We start from the raw sequence: 16,201 nt of genomic DNA, 5'->3' as shown, positions 1-16,201 counted from the left end.
TCCGGATCCGGAGCCGAAGCTGGATTTTCCCAGCCTGTCGGCCTTCTCTAACCCTGGACCTCTTGCCCCCCCTGGCAGAAGCGGCGCGAGCGGGAGATCCAGCAGCAGATGCTGGTTCAGGACGAGGAGACGGTGGAGCTGAGAGGGACGTTCTCCTCCCTGCAGCAGGAGGTCGAGCTCAAGACCAAGAAGCTGAAGAAGGTTGGGTCTGGGAGGAGAGGGGAGGGAGAGGGTTTTAGGGTCTTCATTTCTCATTGAGATCGCAGCGGTTTCGAGAAAAAAGAAAACTGGCGCCGGAATTAAAAAGGAAAAAAAAAGGAAAAATTGGGCTCCACACCTCTCTTTTGCATGTTTTGTTTTTATTTTGCTCTTGCACAGTTTTACCAGGGAGGATGAAAAATTAACCCAACGAATACAATATTTCTGTGTCAGATTTAGGGAACCGTGAAATTAGCTTTTAAAAATAATGCTAGAATTCTTGCCTGGCAGATTGGAAAGTTTTGTTCTTTGTCTGCCTTTGTTTCCTGTGGCATATTTTGTGTGGTTTCTGAAGATCACTGTTTAGTGTTGTGCCATCCCTGTAAGTGTATGGGCAGCTCTGGAATTATGTGCAACATTATAACCCCAGGAAAGGGAGTGTGGAAAATTATTTTCCATTAAATCAAAATTTCAAGGACTTCAACGTTTTCCCAACAGCATTCATAACAGTGTCTGTTTAGAGTGGTTAACTGAAAAATAATACAACCACAGTATTATGTAACACATTCAGTGATGTGAAAAAGAAAGTATGCCCTCATAAGATTCTATGGTTTTGAATATTAAGACATACTTGACCTTCACATAAGTTCGTGTGACAAATAACACATTATTATTTATTAAACATAAACAGCCAACATTCGGAAGCCCTGCTTGAAAAAGTAAGTGCACCTTCTCTGCTATCAGGTGCTGTATCAGCTGCGGCTAAACAAGTGCACATGATTAGTTGATCAGCAGAAAGTGCTTCCACCTGTAACTTGGTCAGTTTGGTGTGGAGCTTTCAAGGTTGTGGTTACGTCATGTCTAGGTCAAAAGATATCTGTGACAGTCTCAGAAAAAGAATCGCTGCTGCTCATCAGTCTGGGAATGGTAATAAAGCCATTTCCAGGCAATGTGAAGTCCATCATTCCACAGTGAGAAAAATAATTTACAGAGGGAGAAAGGTCAAAACAGTTGCCACAGAAGTGTCTCTGTCAATATGGCAAATGTTCAAGAGTTCATGATTCTACCATTAGGAAAAGACTGAACAAGAATGACTGTCGTGGAAGGGTAGCCAGGAGAAAACGACTTTACTCCAGAAAGGACATTGCTGCTGGGCTAAGGTTTGCAAAAGAGCCCCTGAAGAAACACAAGGTGTCAGGAACAATGTCCTCTGGAGAGATGAGCCCACAGTGGAGTTGATTGGTTGTCTTGCAAAATTACGTTTGGCGAAAGCCTATAAAACTGCATACCACCACAAGAACCTCATACCAACCATCAGGCATGGTGGTGGAGGGCACGATTTGGGGTTTGCAGCCACAGGACATGGACGCCTCACAATCATTGGGTCCACCATGACTCCCTCTCTATACCAGCGCATTCTAGAGAAAAATGTGAGACCATCTGTCCAACAGCTGACGCTTAGCCAAAAGTGGATCATGCAGCAGAAAGTTATCCATAACACAAGAATAAATCTATGACTGAATAGCTGAAAAGAAAAGAATCGGGATTATGGAAAAGTCCAGTCTCCAACCCCATTGAGATGCTGTGGCGGGGCCTAAACAGAGCTGTGCATAAACAGATGGCCTCAAACATCACAGAGCTGAAGCAGTTTTGTGAGGAGGAGTGGGCCAGAATTCCTCCCAGGCGATGTGAGAGACCGATTAACGTTTAATACAAGTTATTGCTGCTAAAGGCGGTTATACACCTTACTGAATAATGGGGTGCACTTACATTTTTGCTTAATAAGTAATGACAAAGCAAAATTTGTGAGTGTTATTTATCACATGGGGTTAGATTTATCTACTTTTAGGATTTAGTGAGGACTAGATGAAGGTCAGATAGGCCTTAATATGCAAAACCATATCATAATCATGAGGGTGTGTACTTTCTTTTTCACATCACTGCAAAAATTGAATATATATTATCAGATATCTTCAGATTTAAAATATGTCTGACTTTGGTTCTGGGTGTTTATAGAGTTACAAGTCTGTTTGTAACAGAAGATGATACTTAAGATGAAACATAAAAATACATTTACTTTCCTTGGAGTTTCCCTTTCTTTATGTAAAGTGCATTGGAGTCCTTTGGATTGAAAACTAAAAAAATCCAATTAATTATTATAATAAATATAATAATAATTATACTATCATTAATATTATCTGTATTAATAATGAATTAATGTATATACTTTATTATTAGAAATATAATAAATCTACATTCAGTTTAGCAATTCATACATTTTAAAAAGACTCAAGCACATGATATTAGTTTATGTAAAATAAGATCAAATTGAGGGTCTAACTGCAGTTTAAAGTAATGTGAGATCAAAGTCTTAGTCATTTAGTTGGAATCATTAACATTCATCTGTCATTATGTTTCCCAATTATAGCTTATTATAAAAAGTATTTATAAAACATTCCTGTAAGAAAACATTCTTTTCTATTTGTAGGAAAACCTTCTTATGTGTAGGTGATTTCTCAAATTGGTTCATTTGCCTTTTCAGGTATCTTTGTCCATTTTCAAATAATTAATGTTTGCCAAAGAAATTTACAATTTTCTTAGATACTTTGATTAACTAAATTTAATATAGTGTAGTAAGAGATTCTTGTATTTTAACTTTAATTAATGAAGCTTTTATCTCTCTCAGCTGTTTTGTAGGCTCCTCGTTTTTTGTGGCCTACTTTGAAAAACAATTTAAATTTTTGTAAAATCATTTATATATGATTATATATATATAAATAAATATATATATTATATATAATATATATAACAGCGTTTATATGTAAATAGCCTAATATTACATGTTAAAATGTCAATTGAATCCCTTTTTATTTACTTTTAATTTTAATAAAAATAATTTTGCTGCACTCCCTCCAAAATGTAAATTATCTGTAGTTGTGAATGTCTCTGGAATTGTTAACTACTAAGACTATAAGGAAGGTTACAAGCAAGTGAAGACATTTGGCTCATCTGATTCATTGGTTCCTAGCAATGAAGGTCCAAAGATCTTATCCATTTGTCTCTTGAGAGAATCCTCTTCAACCACAAGGTTGAACAACTTTGATAAGATCCTATGTCATTGTTATCTTTTTCATACACCAGTACTATTGTGTGGTTCATACAAGTGCTTAGCAGTGGCAGTGATGTCATAACACCATAGGACCATAAGAAAGGTTACAAACATGCGTCTATTCGGTCCATCTCGCCCGTTTTTTAATTAGTAGTTTATTGATCCAAGGATCTCATCCAGCTGTTTCTTAAAATAAACCAGGGTATCAGCTTTAGCACCATGGCTAGAGCTTGTTACATTCTCCTACAACACATTGAGTAAAGGAACTGTCTCTTCTTTTCAGGTTTTAGTGCTCTCCCATGTAGTTTTCACTTGCACCATAAAGCAAATGCACCACGTTCCCATGACCCTGATATTAAAACTCTCATGTTCTACTGACTGAGCTATCCAGGTCCTCTGGTGTCTCCTGTAGCTATCCCATATGCCTTGGTACTGTACAATGCTTCTGTAGATTTAAACAATTCTATGTGCTAAAATGAATTTAAATTTAGGTCAACGATGCAAGAAAAAAAGAGTATACTAACATGTTACCAATCTTGGGGGGAGGACAGCAATAAGAACTTTAAATCTTAAGACTATTGCTTAACTTAGAATTCAGATTTAAGAAACACTTTCCCTTCTGTTTCACAGGCCTCTGTGCTACTTAAACACACAGAGAACCATCAGACTGTACTCAGTGGGTACAGATGAGAATTCTGAAAAAATTATTGCAGTGGAATATTGCAATAAAGGAAGAATAGGAAGGTCTCTTTTTCCTGCAGTCTAACATGACTATAGATGTTGAGTTTATTTCTAATGCTTCATGGAATACTGCATGTTTAACTATCAATTCCAATACAGTGGTTCCGTTTCTTCCTAATCAAAATATCCGTTTTCTGCCCTATTTTTAAATGTCTACGTACTATAAACTGGACTGTTCCTGCCTTCCTGCTGTGCACACTGGACACACACTCCTGTATATAACAGTACAAAAAGGTTTGTCTTACCTTCTGATTCCCATACACACCATTGTCACATGTGCCCCAACCTTGACTGACTCAGCCTCTGCTATCCATTTTCCAATTGTTTCCAAAAAGCACACTGGAGATTTCCAAAACATAAATTTGGAGGAGTTCTGCTTTGTGCAGGGGCTGAGATCAAAGGGTTTCTTTTCCACTAACACCAAGTTTCAGACTAACTCTGGTCTCGGACGTTTTGCCTTTCAACCTTCATACACTCCCAGAATGCTTTGCCCACTGATGTGAGAAGCCTGGCTTTACTTTGGTCACCCTGTTTACTGACTGCCACCATTTTACTAGTTCAGTTTCACCAACCACAATTAAACAAGAATATTATATAATAGATATAAACACTAATAAAAACAGGCACAGAGATGAGGAGATTTCTTTGTGTGACTCAATTAAAACACAATATAGCAGAAAAAGGGGGGATTGCATGTAAGTAACATACATGTTATCAAGATGTGTTGTGTTGTGGCAACTTATGTATGAAAGTAATTAATTTCAAATTATTGACTTCATTAATGCACATGAGCGTCAGCATGGCCTCTTATACTCTGACAGCAATCCTGGAAAATCATTACTGAATTTGAACAATTTCTAAAGAAAATGCTTTGACAACTGGAGTGGTATATATCTGGTATATTTATGGTATATTTGGTAAGACATATTTGCATGTTTTCTTTTGCCTAAGCAAGGGCTTATTGTTTTTTTAGGTACAGTAGGGGTGTGACAAAGGAGCAAAATAATTGAGAATCTTTTGTTTTGCTAAATATAGTATGGTTATTTTATAATAATAAACTTTATTTTATATAGCACCTTTAAAAGTAGCATCTCAAAGCACTTTAGAGCAGGTGTAAAAAAGAGTTATAGGGACAGCAAATTATAAAATAAGCATATAAGAAAGATAAGAGGTTAGAGGTAAAATAATGAAATAAAAGCCTTTCTGAAAAGAAGGGCTTTGAGTCTAGATTTGACACTCAGGTTTGATCAGAAAAGGCTTGTCACATGCTTATTTTATGTGCTTTGTTGCAAGAAGCTGATGAACTGAAAGCGCAGCCTAAGATTCATGTTAAATGAGGCTTCATTTAATGTTATAATTTCATGATTGGGGGACACATTAACCTTGGCATTGTGCAAAACCTTACATTTATGAATTACTTTTGTGATTTTTTTCTTAATTCAGCTGATACAGCCTTAAGTTAAAAGTGTGAGATTAGTAACAAGCTACCAATTCTTAAGTAGGAAATGTGTCTTATGTGACCTTGATGTGAAGTACCTTCATATTCATGTGTATTTCTTAGATTTATGCAAAATTTGCATACATTTTATTTTTTGCCCGGCATGGGGTGTGTTTCATTTGCCATCTTGGAAAGAAACCATTTTGATTACACTTTTCTTTAGAGATTATTAATTACCATACAAATAAAAACTATTCACACTGAATTGTGCACAGTCTAGATTCAATAAAGAAACACACAAGTACTGAAACAATCAAATTAATCTTAATAGATAAATGATATAGCGTAAATGTGAAATATCTTTCTGAATAATTTTAATTTATTGTACAGATTGTGATAAATGGAAAATAAATAGTATGTTAGTTTCTAAATGCTAAATTCTGATACAACACCATCGAACCAGTTCAACACCATCAAACCAGTCACGTGATTTTTTTAAAGTTATTTGTGTGTTATCCATTGCTGAAGAAAGCTCTAGGAGACAACGCATTTGGGAGTCTTCACTGGAGTTTTAAAAGTGCTATTGTCTGTTTTTAAAACACTTTGTCATACAAGTCTGTATGCTAGTATTTTTCTCACATTTGTCTTTTGTTTTCCTGTAAATTATTTAGTTTTTGTTGGTCCTGGAGGTCTGAAGCAAATCCCAATGGTGTTATGAACATTAAAACCACTTTAACATGATTGGTTATGTTTTCATTCAGATATTGCTTGAGATACTAATATTAACATTTCCTGTGTGAAGATGAAAACATATTTTGCATGATAACCTTTTATGCTAATTTTTAACTTCAATTATTTTTATGCATGCCTAAAACATAAATTGAAATGATGAGTTTTTAAATTTAGGATTGCCAATGTTGTATTACTCTTTTAATTAATATTAATTTAATTTTTATTTTACCATGAACTGGATTTTGGTGGGCTCATATGTTGAATGTTTTTTCCAAAAAATATGCTTTTGTATTTATTTAGTTGAATAACACTGCATTCTAGATTTCAGGCTTATTAAGAAATACGTTCAGAAATGAAGAATCTGCACATAAATTCTATATTGTTTTTTTTTAATGTATCAGTCAGTCTAAAGGACATTAATAAAGGACATTAATAATCAAAAACACCATACTTAATTTAGATTCACTACAGATATCATGTCAGAAGCTGGTCTTGAGTAAATTGATTAAAATGATAATGAGAGGAACATGAAGAAGAAGAAATGGGAGAGGTCAAACAAAAGTTAAAAACAATGTCTGTGGCGGAGTAATAAAATGTCATTCATCTGACAAATGGTTTAAGAAATTGAGGCTTTGCAGTTCTCTCAATATTTTTGATTGAGCCCCTACAAAACTGCCAATCAAGAAATCTTTAACCTTTAAAAGACTGGAATTTAAAATTACTTAAACAGTGCAACAGTAATAGATACATTGATTTCCCAAATATGGCTCTCTAAGCTCTCCTGGGTATTTGAAAGCCAGTGAATAAAAGCCATTATCTGAGACTCTTAGCAATGAGAAAAAAAAACCTAGAAAGAGTGGCTGCATGGAGGGTAGAAATTGCACACTTGACTTCCTAAGCCTGTGAGTAGAACACATTAGAGGACCTGTCTGTGTATTTCTGGCAGACTCCTGAGGCTCAGACAAGCTGTACAGTGTATCAAAGCATCTGTGCATTTGTGGTGATTGGTGATTTAACAGCTGCCAGATGTAAAGAGTTTGACAGCCAAAAGTGATCTGAATAAGAGCTGACCGTGGGCCATTTATACTGAGCAACACAACTCTTTCTGATTTGTTTTGGTCTAGCTGTACTCCAAGCTTCAGGCCGTGAAGGCTGAGATACAGGACCTCCATGATGAACACGTGAGAACCAGGCAGGACCTGGAGCAGACCCAGAATGAGCTGACTCGAGAGCTCAAATTCAAGTGAGTTTCGGTGACAGATCCGCAAATTAGACAAGGGGGACTTTCAATCCATTATAGCTAGCGAGGAGACTGTTTTTTTTTTCATTTGATTACTCAACTCAAAACAGAATGGTTTATAAAGTATAAAGTTAAATAATTTCTCATGTGGGGCAGCACAGTGACGCAGTGATTAGCATTCCTGCCTTGCAACACTGGGGCTCTGGGTTCATTTCCTTGGGTGCTATCTGTGTGGAGTTTGTATGTTCTCTTTGTCTTCACCTGGGTTTCTGCCCAAAGTCCAAAGACATATTGGTAGGTTTATTGGTTTCTGGGTATTTTGGGACAATTGGCACCTGTCTAAGTGTGTGTATGTTTGTGTTTATATCTGTGTGTGTGCCTTGTGATGGACTGGCTCCTCATTCAGGGTGTATCCTGCTTTGAACCTATTGCTTGCTAGGATAGGCTCCGGCACTCCCACAACCTTGTTTTAAATAAATCTGTTAGAAAATGGATGGATGGTTGGAATGTTGCATGTAGCTTTGGAAATATTTACATGTAAAGGTGGTATACTGTATGTGAGAGGCAGTATTTCATCCTCAAGTTTTCCTCATTCTCTTTTTCAGTTCTGAGGAATAAATGAGTAAAACCATAGCATAAAAAGCCTGTAGAAACAAAACTTGTTTCAGGAAATATGATTTTTCAGGAAATGTTATAAGAGAACATTGAGAGGAAACATGGCTAATCAGCACTTGGCCATTTTCCCCATAAACTTCAATATGGATCTACCTTATTGAATTGTATGTTGCTGAATTTCTAATTACATTTTAAACTCCAGAAAAGGAGGAAATGCAGAAACAGAGCTTGGTTCCATATTCACAAAGAGAGAGGAGAGTATCTGCTGTAGACATACTGTTGCAATCCCATGACCAATAAAAGGCTGACAGTGCCTTTCCTGTTTGGCCAAAAGCGATCTGTTTTCTTTCAGTGTTTCTCAGACTGGAAGCCAGATGTATTCCTGAAAATGTTCCCTTGCTTCCGGAAACACAAATGCATAATGCATTGTGTCTCGAAAAAATGTTTCCTCATATATTCTTTGTTGAAATCCTAAAGTTCCGAATTGTTTTTTTCGAAAGCTGAAATGCAAATCTGCAATAGTTCTGCAGCTCATGTAGGTGGATTTAAATTACATGAAATTAGCGAGTGTTGAAAATGTTTCACCCTATCCACACGTTCTGTTACCTAGCTTGTTATTCCAGTCAAGCCATGGGTGTCAGGAAATATTCAGATGTAATTTTACAGTTTCCCGTTTTTGGCTTCGACTCATAACTGGACAAACATCTCCTGGGCTGCAGGTACCTTATCATCGAAAACTTCATTCCTCCTGAGGAGAAGAACAAGATCATGAACAGGCTTGTCTTTGATGCAGAAGAGGATCAGTGGAAGTTCCAGCCCCTTGTCCCTGCTGGAAAGTAAGTTGCAGATTTTGCTTTGACATGGAAGTAAGGTAAAGAACAACAATTAGAAACCAAATTGCAGCTGATTTTTTTATACAGTGTTTATGCTTGATCTCATAGGAAAAGTCAAAGTTGATCATATTTTGTTACATACAGAATTTTCACTTGATTGAACTAGCTGTAGCAAATTGAGACCATAAATATCAGGGAATGGATAAAAGGACGAGTAACTGTTTTTCTATGCCTGTAACGGGTGTACAACTCTAGTTGTAGTGGACTGTAGTTTCATACCACTTGAACTCTAAATTACCAAATTGATCTTATTATTGTCTGACTTGAGCAAGATGAACTACTTTCCCCAGTTCTTTAGGTTTTGGAAGTATTAAAGAGACCTGCCAGATTGCAGCCCTCCAGGACTAGAGCTGTGCACACATGGCCTATAATTATCTAAGAGAGTCTCAATATTTCCCAACCATGAAGAGAATGCTTTTCTTGTTGTTGTTGTTGTTTTTTTCAGAGAAACAATCTTAATCTCAACATGGTATTCAAAACAACAGATGAGACAAATATTATTGCATTTTGTCTCTGTTGCTGTTGGTGTACATGAAAGATGTCTGTCAAAAAGGTCCAGTTGTGTCCTGGGAATGCTCTTCTTCTTCTTTTGACGTTAACAATGACAAAACACAAACTATACTACACATAACAAAACATACAACACACAAGCTACTATGTCTACACAATGTACAAACAAGGTGGTTCAAAGGCCTAACATTCTAATCACCCAGAAACCCCGACTGACTTCTACTAAGTATTGAACTCTTACATGATGCCTACAGAGGCCACATGAGAGATAAGCTGCCTCCTAACTAAATGCAGTACAATACATCCTGCAGTTAAAATCTCTCTCTCTGCACTCCGAATGTTAAAAATTAAATGTGAACCTACAGTATGACCCTATTCTAAAAATGCACCCTAAGCAAGAAAGACATCTCTAACTGAGGAATCTTTTACCCAGGAAACCAAGTTCTCTAAAAGTACAGAATAGCACACTCTCTCTAGCAAGGTTCAGATACGTAGCTCCAGTCAGGTTTTGTTTGGATGATCATGAAGTAGGGGCTCTCGCCTGACATAAGCTTCTGGTTCCAGCTCCTCTCTTCTCTCTTCATCCCTGCTTCTGGATGTTCCCCTTCCTTTCTTGTTTTCTCTTTCCTTCTTGTCATTTCCTCTGTGCTCTTAATGTGATCTTATATGGTGTTTTTCTGTATTGCTCATTGACAATCATTAACCCCTAACTTGCCTAGGTATACCAAGGTGAACCTTACAATGGTTTCTGATCAAGGGACCCCCCACATCTCAACTGCTTTGAAGCTAAAAGTGTTTGCTCTGCCAAGTGTCACAAACTTTACCTAAAATCTTAGAGGCTCTTCTCAGTCACCTAAAGCTGTAACAATACAGTAGAAATAATAATATAATAAACACACCATATACTGATATACAGTAGCCCCAATCTTTAATGTGCAATTAGTTTGTTGTGCTAAAAACAAACAAACAAACACAGAATTCCATGTAAATCTCAGTTCAATATTTTTGAAGATTGTATTTAATTTTGTAAAATCATTCCATATTAATTTGTGTCAGTGATAAATCTTGCGAAATAATATTGATGCAAGGTGCTGAGTAACAATATGTTTAGCATTACAGGCAATGATTAGAGGCCCTGTTGTCTGGAGTGTACTCCCCTGTTAAATTCCTGGTCCTGAGGCACATTAGCTTTGTGCATTCCAACAGTAAATTGGAACTCAGCAAGCATTTACCAGTATGCCTGAGGGCTGAGCTGGCAAGTTCCCATGACAGGGCACAGTGGTGTCATTCTCACTGTGGTGTTCTGACAAGGTCAGAGACGAGACATCAAAGCAGTGCTCACATTTGACATGTGGATCAAAAGCTCAGGAAGCAAGCATATATTGAGTTGAAATTACTATGCTTCAGTTTTTCTGTCGATAACTGAGGTGAGGATAATATGCGGTTTATTTGGGGGTACCTCCATGAAAAGATTTGATCATTCTGATAAATACTGTATGTGCTTAGTCCAGTGATTTCAGGTGACGAAGTGTTGGGGCATCTTCCCTTCAAGAGAATTTCAGAGTGTAAAATTTAGCATTCCCTTTGAGATAATAACTGCATGGAGTCTGTATCCCCTTAAGCTCACCAAACTTTAAATAGAAAGGCCTTTATATTGTACTAATCAATCATATAAATCTTATGATCACAAATACAAATTGCTCAACTGAAAGGTAAAAATAACAATTTTGATTTTACAGTTCAAAAGGCACTGTACAGTACATTAAGTTAGTAAAGATTCAGTGCTCAATTTACATGTTAATTTACTATAATTCAGTTCCAGGAAAACTTTCAAATTCCATTCTCTCTCAAAGTATCTCAGGATTATAGGGCTTTTTGGCAGCCCTAGATTTGCATATCTGTATATTCAGTTGGCTATATTGAAAAAAGGGCAGTACAATTTCAAAATACAAGTGTGTTGAAACTAAAACCCTTCTTTCTGCTCATAATTGAGATCTCCGAGGCATAAATAGTTTTTTGATGGAAGAATAATTGAGTGATTGATTGGAATGTGGTTCCTGATTTGATCAATAAGTCATTTTACTCCCTCAAGCAGACAGTTGGTTTGTTCAGCCTCACAGGAGCATGTCATCTTCTGGCTTCTCACAAGATTAAATAAACTGTTTCTTGAATGCTTTTACCCGATTAAATTATGCCTTTTTTTTTTTGGTACGGCGTGATAATAAATACTTTGTATTTTGTTTAGACCACTTTAGTTTTTTTGCTTTGTATTTTTGACAGCATATGTTAATTGAAGACTTTAATTAAAAAGAAATTGGATTGTGCTTTTTCCTCAACACACACATGATGTGTCCTGTCTCGTTTAATATATCCAACCACCTTAGGTCTGATGTTCAAATGTGATTATTCACTTTATTTTATCCATTATCTGTTTTTATGAACTGACTTTTCGTCATCCCTAAAAGTGGAAATCCTAGATGCTGTGTAAAAACAAGCAACTCACAGGCCAGCTCTTTTCCTCTTTTCTGAGCATACATATTGTTGAAAAAATATAGCTCTTTATAATTTTATAGACCTATATTTTTTTCCACCTACTCTCCAGAAACCTGCTGATGTTCTGGCCTTTCTGTGAAGCCATAAACACACACACACAAAAAGTTGCACCGCATTCTGTAATAATACATTTGCGTCTTTATTTTCCAGCAAAAATATTCAGATGAAGAGAAGGCCGGCTTCAGCAGTGGGCTACAAGAGACCAATCAGCCAGTATGCACGGGTTGCCATAGCAATGGGAGCTCACCCTAGATACCGGGTAGGTGATAAAGGAGGGTTATTTGGTAGAAACAGACCCTAGGGATATTTGAATGGACCAATTCTATTTCAGTTCAGAAAACAAAGAGTGTATGTACAGATTCCTTTCAAATCTTACCGCTGGCATTATAGACCCATACAGCAAAAGATATTAAGTGTTAATGAAGCTTTTTTTAGCCCTGTAAGCTTAGGGAGAAGGATACAAAGAGCACTGATTTTAGATGGGTTTTCTGTTAAATGCCACCACACTCAGACTCTGCCAGTCAACACTAACAAAGCAAGCACAAGGGGATTATGGCTGGTCTGCTGTTGGCAGACCTTACAAAAAAGACACTGCCAAGTGCAAATGATTTTTATTTCTAACGACAGGAAGATGTTTTTTATACTGCTTATGCCTAAACTATATATATGAATTAATTTTGGGAAAAGACCAGTCAGTTATTCACATAAATGTATCGACTAAAGCTGCTTTGACAGTATGAACAAATAAGCCGTACAGTATATATCTGTAAAAATATAAATGAACTTCCAGGAGAGTGGGTGATGAATGATGAAATGTCATTTGGCTATGGAATCAGTGACTTACAATCTCCCCAGTTTGAAACTTTTGATGGTCGGACAGGAAGCAGGAAATTGGTGCCAAGATAAGAAAGCTTTGACAAAGAATGCCAGCTTGACAGTTTGCTTCAGTCACAGGCCCCTACAGAGTGAAAAAACAACGGTATAGGGCAGAGTCAGATGTCTCAAAGACATCTTACTGGAGATAAACTTGTGAAAGGGTTAGATGATGATCAGTAAATGGATAATGAATTAAATTCACTCAGATGTTTACCGGAGAAGAAATAGACATAATAGCTCAGGATAAGCAAATACATTATTTTGTATTAAACAACATAGAAATAGGATAGTATGGATAAAAGTGTTACAGGCACTAGATACACTCAAGATAAACTCATCACTGGGGTTTGATGAATTATGATTCTGGGGAAATGTCAACATGGTTTTGGAAAAGGTAGGTTTTGCTAAACCAATGTGTCAAGAGGCTTTTGATAAAAAATTGCAAAAAATATTTAATTTATAATTATAAGGAGTAGACATTCAAGGGAATGCATGCATTTGGATTGAGAACTGGACAGAAAACAGAGAACATAGGTAAAGGATGAATACTCAGTCTTGGGGTGATGTGATCAGAGGTGTACTACAAGAATCTGTATTAGGACCGCTGCTTTTCCTTATTCATGTCAGTTATTTAGATACTGGTGTAGTATGCAAACACTGTTTCAAAGCTAATAACCAAACAGGAGAGTTCAAAAGCACTATTTAAATTGCTAGAAGTACATAAAAATGTAAAAAGACATAAACAGAATTTAAATGTATAGAAGGACAGATGATATTTAGACAAGTACTGTACAGTGTTACATGCAAGTAGCAAAACATAACCTACTGTGTACAAAGATGCTTTAAACTCTACTGCTTCTTATTTTAAAGGCCAAACACAAGTTAAAAAAGCTTCTTAAGTGTTTGTCTATAGATCTACAGTATATACAGAAATATGATCCTACAATTATAACAGGACTTTCATCCAAGAAATGAGAAAATTAAGTGAAACATATCACCTGATTGGAAGAAGAGGTGGTAACATAATACATGGTACTGTAAATATGCACAGCATTAAAATGGAAGCTGTAAGACTGCAAGTTAATAAAGATTCACTCTGAAATAGCTGGCCAGCTAATTCTTCAGACTTGTCTCTTGTCAAATGCATTTAGGAAGAGATAGACAACCATCTTAGTTTCCTGGTAAACCCACCACAGAAATTTTCAGATCTGTGGAGGGAGCTTGTAAACATTTGAAAAAAATCCACAGGCATTCCACACCTGTGCGATAGCTTCTAAGAAGAACAGTCTTGAGGTCAACAACACTGATGGTAGCCATACAAAATTGATTTGCATTTATACCTTCTGTGTGACATTATAGAGACCAAGATAAGGAGTTTAAAGAATTCAAAGACTGAGATGTACAGTATACACTGCCTTAGGAATGCTCCATACACTGAAGATTTATTTTGTTTTAAATCTTATAACTCAACAACACATCACTTTGCTTTCCAAATAATAGCTTTTTTATGGGTTAAGGAGTGTAATGATCTTTTTATTGGACTAGGTCAGTTTTTCAGCTATGGACTGCCTCTAACAAACAGAATAAACCAGTATGTGCTTTAGTCAGTATGCTTAACATTACTGGTATTTGTCATTAATATTGCAAGCTATTTTATTGCTTAAAATATTGCTTTGATATGACAATGTTTACTGTTGCAACAAATACAGATACATATACTGTATATGGGAAACATTAAAAATCTTCCAAATTTGATTTACGCCAAGAGCTGTTATTTGAAATTCATTTAGAAAAAAAAACTTTATGAATCTTGAAAATATAGTATTTTACTAGTCTTAGCTTCATTAATGAAAACTACATGCACAAGATAAACTCAATCCCATTGAGGCCCAAGCACAACTGTCTCAGATTAAACAGGACCATGACCAATACAACTGGAGCTCTACATGTAGTCAGCACTTCAAAACTCTTACCTGGCTAAAACCCTTTTTCCAAATTTCTGTACTTGTTATGTTGAGCACAGAGCTATCAGACACATCTCTATCATTGCTGTCTCTTAAGCTCTGTAGCGGAATAAATGACTGTTGATACTTAAATTAATACTCATGATCTCTCCCTCCAATCCACGTAGCATAATCTGGATAAACGACATAAACTGTAACCATGCATATAGTTATGAAGTCTTACTGTAATGCATCATTACTGATTTAACTGAAAAATATGATAAATCTGGGTCAAAGCCCCTTTTATTTAGTACAGTAAATAGGAGTATATTGACTGATTTGAGTCTGAAATGAGACTGACAACAGAGTGTATATACTATTAGATTTGTGGGTATATGGGAAAAACAATATCAATCCACGGTGTCAATCAATCAATCTTTGTTAGCTGCCTATGAAGACTTGTCTCCCAATGTAATTTTACGATAAATACGTCGTTCAAAATATTGTCTTTGTTCCATATATTTTCCAAAGGATGTTTTAAATTTGTAAATGAATTTAGTTCTGCACTCTGTGGCCAAACTTCATGGGTTTGTGAGATCTCCTTTTAACATGATGAGTGATTGATATAGAACCATAATCAGGGAACTTTGTGTGTAATCCATTTCTCACCTCACTGGGCACCAGCTAATTATAACATAAGACAGGTTACAAATGAGAGGAGGCCATTCAGCCCATCTAGTTAATTTCATTGCCAGTAGTGAATTGATCCAAGGATTTGTCCAGCAGTTTCTTGAAAGACACCATTGCTTCTACCTAATACTATTGGCTTCAACCTAATAGCTGGGTAGCTTGTTCTATACTCCCACAACCATTTGTCTAAAAAATACATCTTATTCTCTGACATAAATACATTTCCCTCTGGTTTACATCTATGTGCTTTGGTTTGTGTATCACAATTGATTTAGGTAGTGACTTGGAGGATTTTTGAATACTTAAATCTGGTCCTCTCATATTCTTCCCTGCTCAATCCTTAAAAAATCATTTCTTTAGCCTTTCAGTGTATGACGCTTTATACACGCTTTATAAGTATACCTGCTTATTCTCTTCTGTGCGGGTTACAGAGCAGTAATATTTTTGGCAGTGTTGTGACAAAAATGGTGCATAATATTCTCAATGAGGCTTTAGTATTGTATTGTACAATTTTTAACATCCTTTGATTTGAATTCCGTGCATTTAACAACATATCTCTTTAAACTCTGTTTGCCTTTGTATTTTGTCTATATTGATTAAAAGATAAAAATGATATATGTATCAACAAAAACACCTAAAGTAAATATATTTCTTTCTCTTTAT

At 36.1% G+C, this 16,201-nt stretch overlaps 1 protein-coding gene across 1 annotated transcript in view; it reads left to right on the top strand.

Annotated features, from left to right (window-relative positions):
• Positions 1 to 16,201, top strand: part of kif3ca (kinesin family member 3Ca) — a 79,722-nt gene that overhangs the window by 55,806 nt on the left and 7,715 nt on the right. Inside the window, exons 3-6 of the mRNA XM_088625459.1 lie at positions 79 to 201; positions 7,343 to 7,461; positions 8,793 to 8,909; positions 12,180 to 12,288. Coding sequence (XP_088481585.1) covers positions 79 to 201; positions 7,343 to 7,461; positions 8,793 to 8,909; positions 12,180 to 12,288 — 468 coding nt within the window. The remainder of the gene's footprint in view (positions 1 to 78; positions 202 to 7,342; positions 7,462 to 8,792; positions 8,910 to 12,179; positions 12,289 to 16,201) is intronic.

This window comes from Lepisosteus platostomus, chromosome 3, assembly GCF_059453375.1.
Source record: "Lepisosteus platostomus isolate fLepPlt1 chromosome 3, fLepPlt1.hap1, whole genome shotgun sequence".
NCBI classification, from domain to species: Eukaryota; Metazoa; Chordata; class Actinopteri; order Semionotiformes; family Lepisosteidae; genus Lepisosteus; species Lepisosteus platostomus.
The sequence above is the reverse complement of the archived record's forward strand: the minus strand, read 5'-3'. Positions and strand labels throughout refer to the sequence as shown.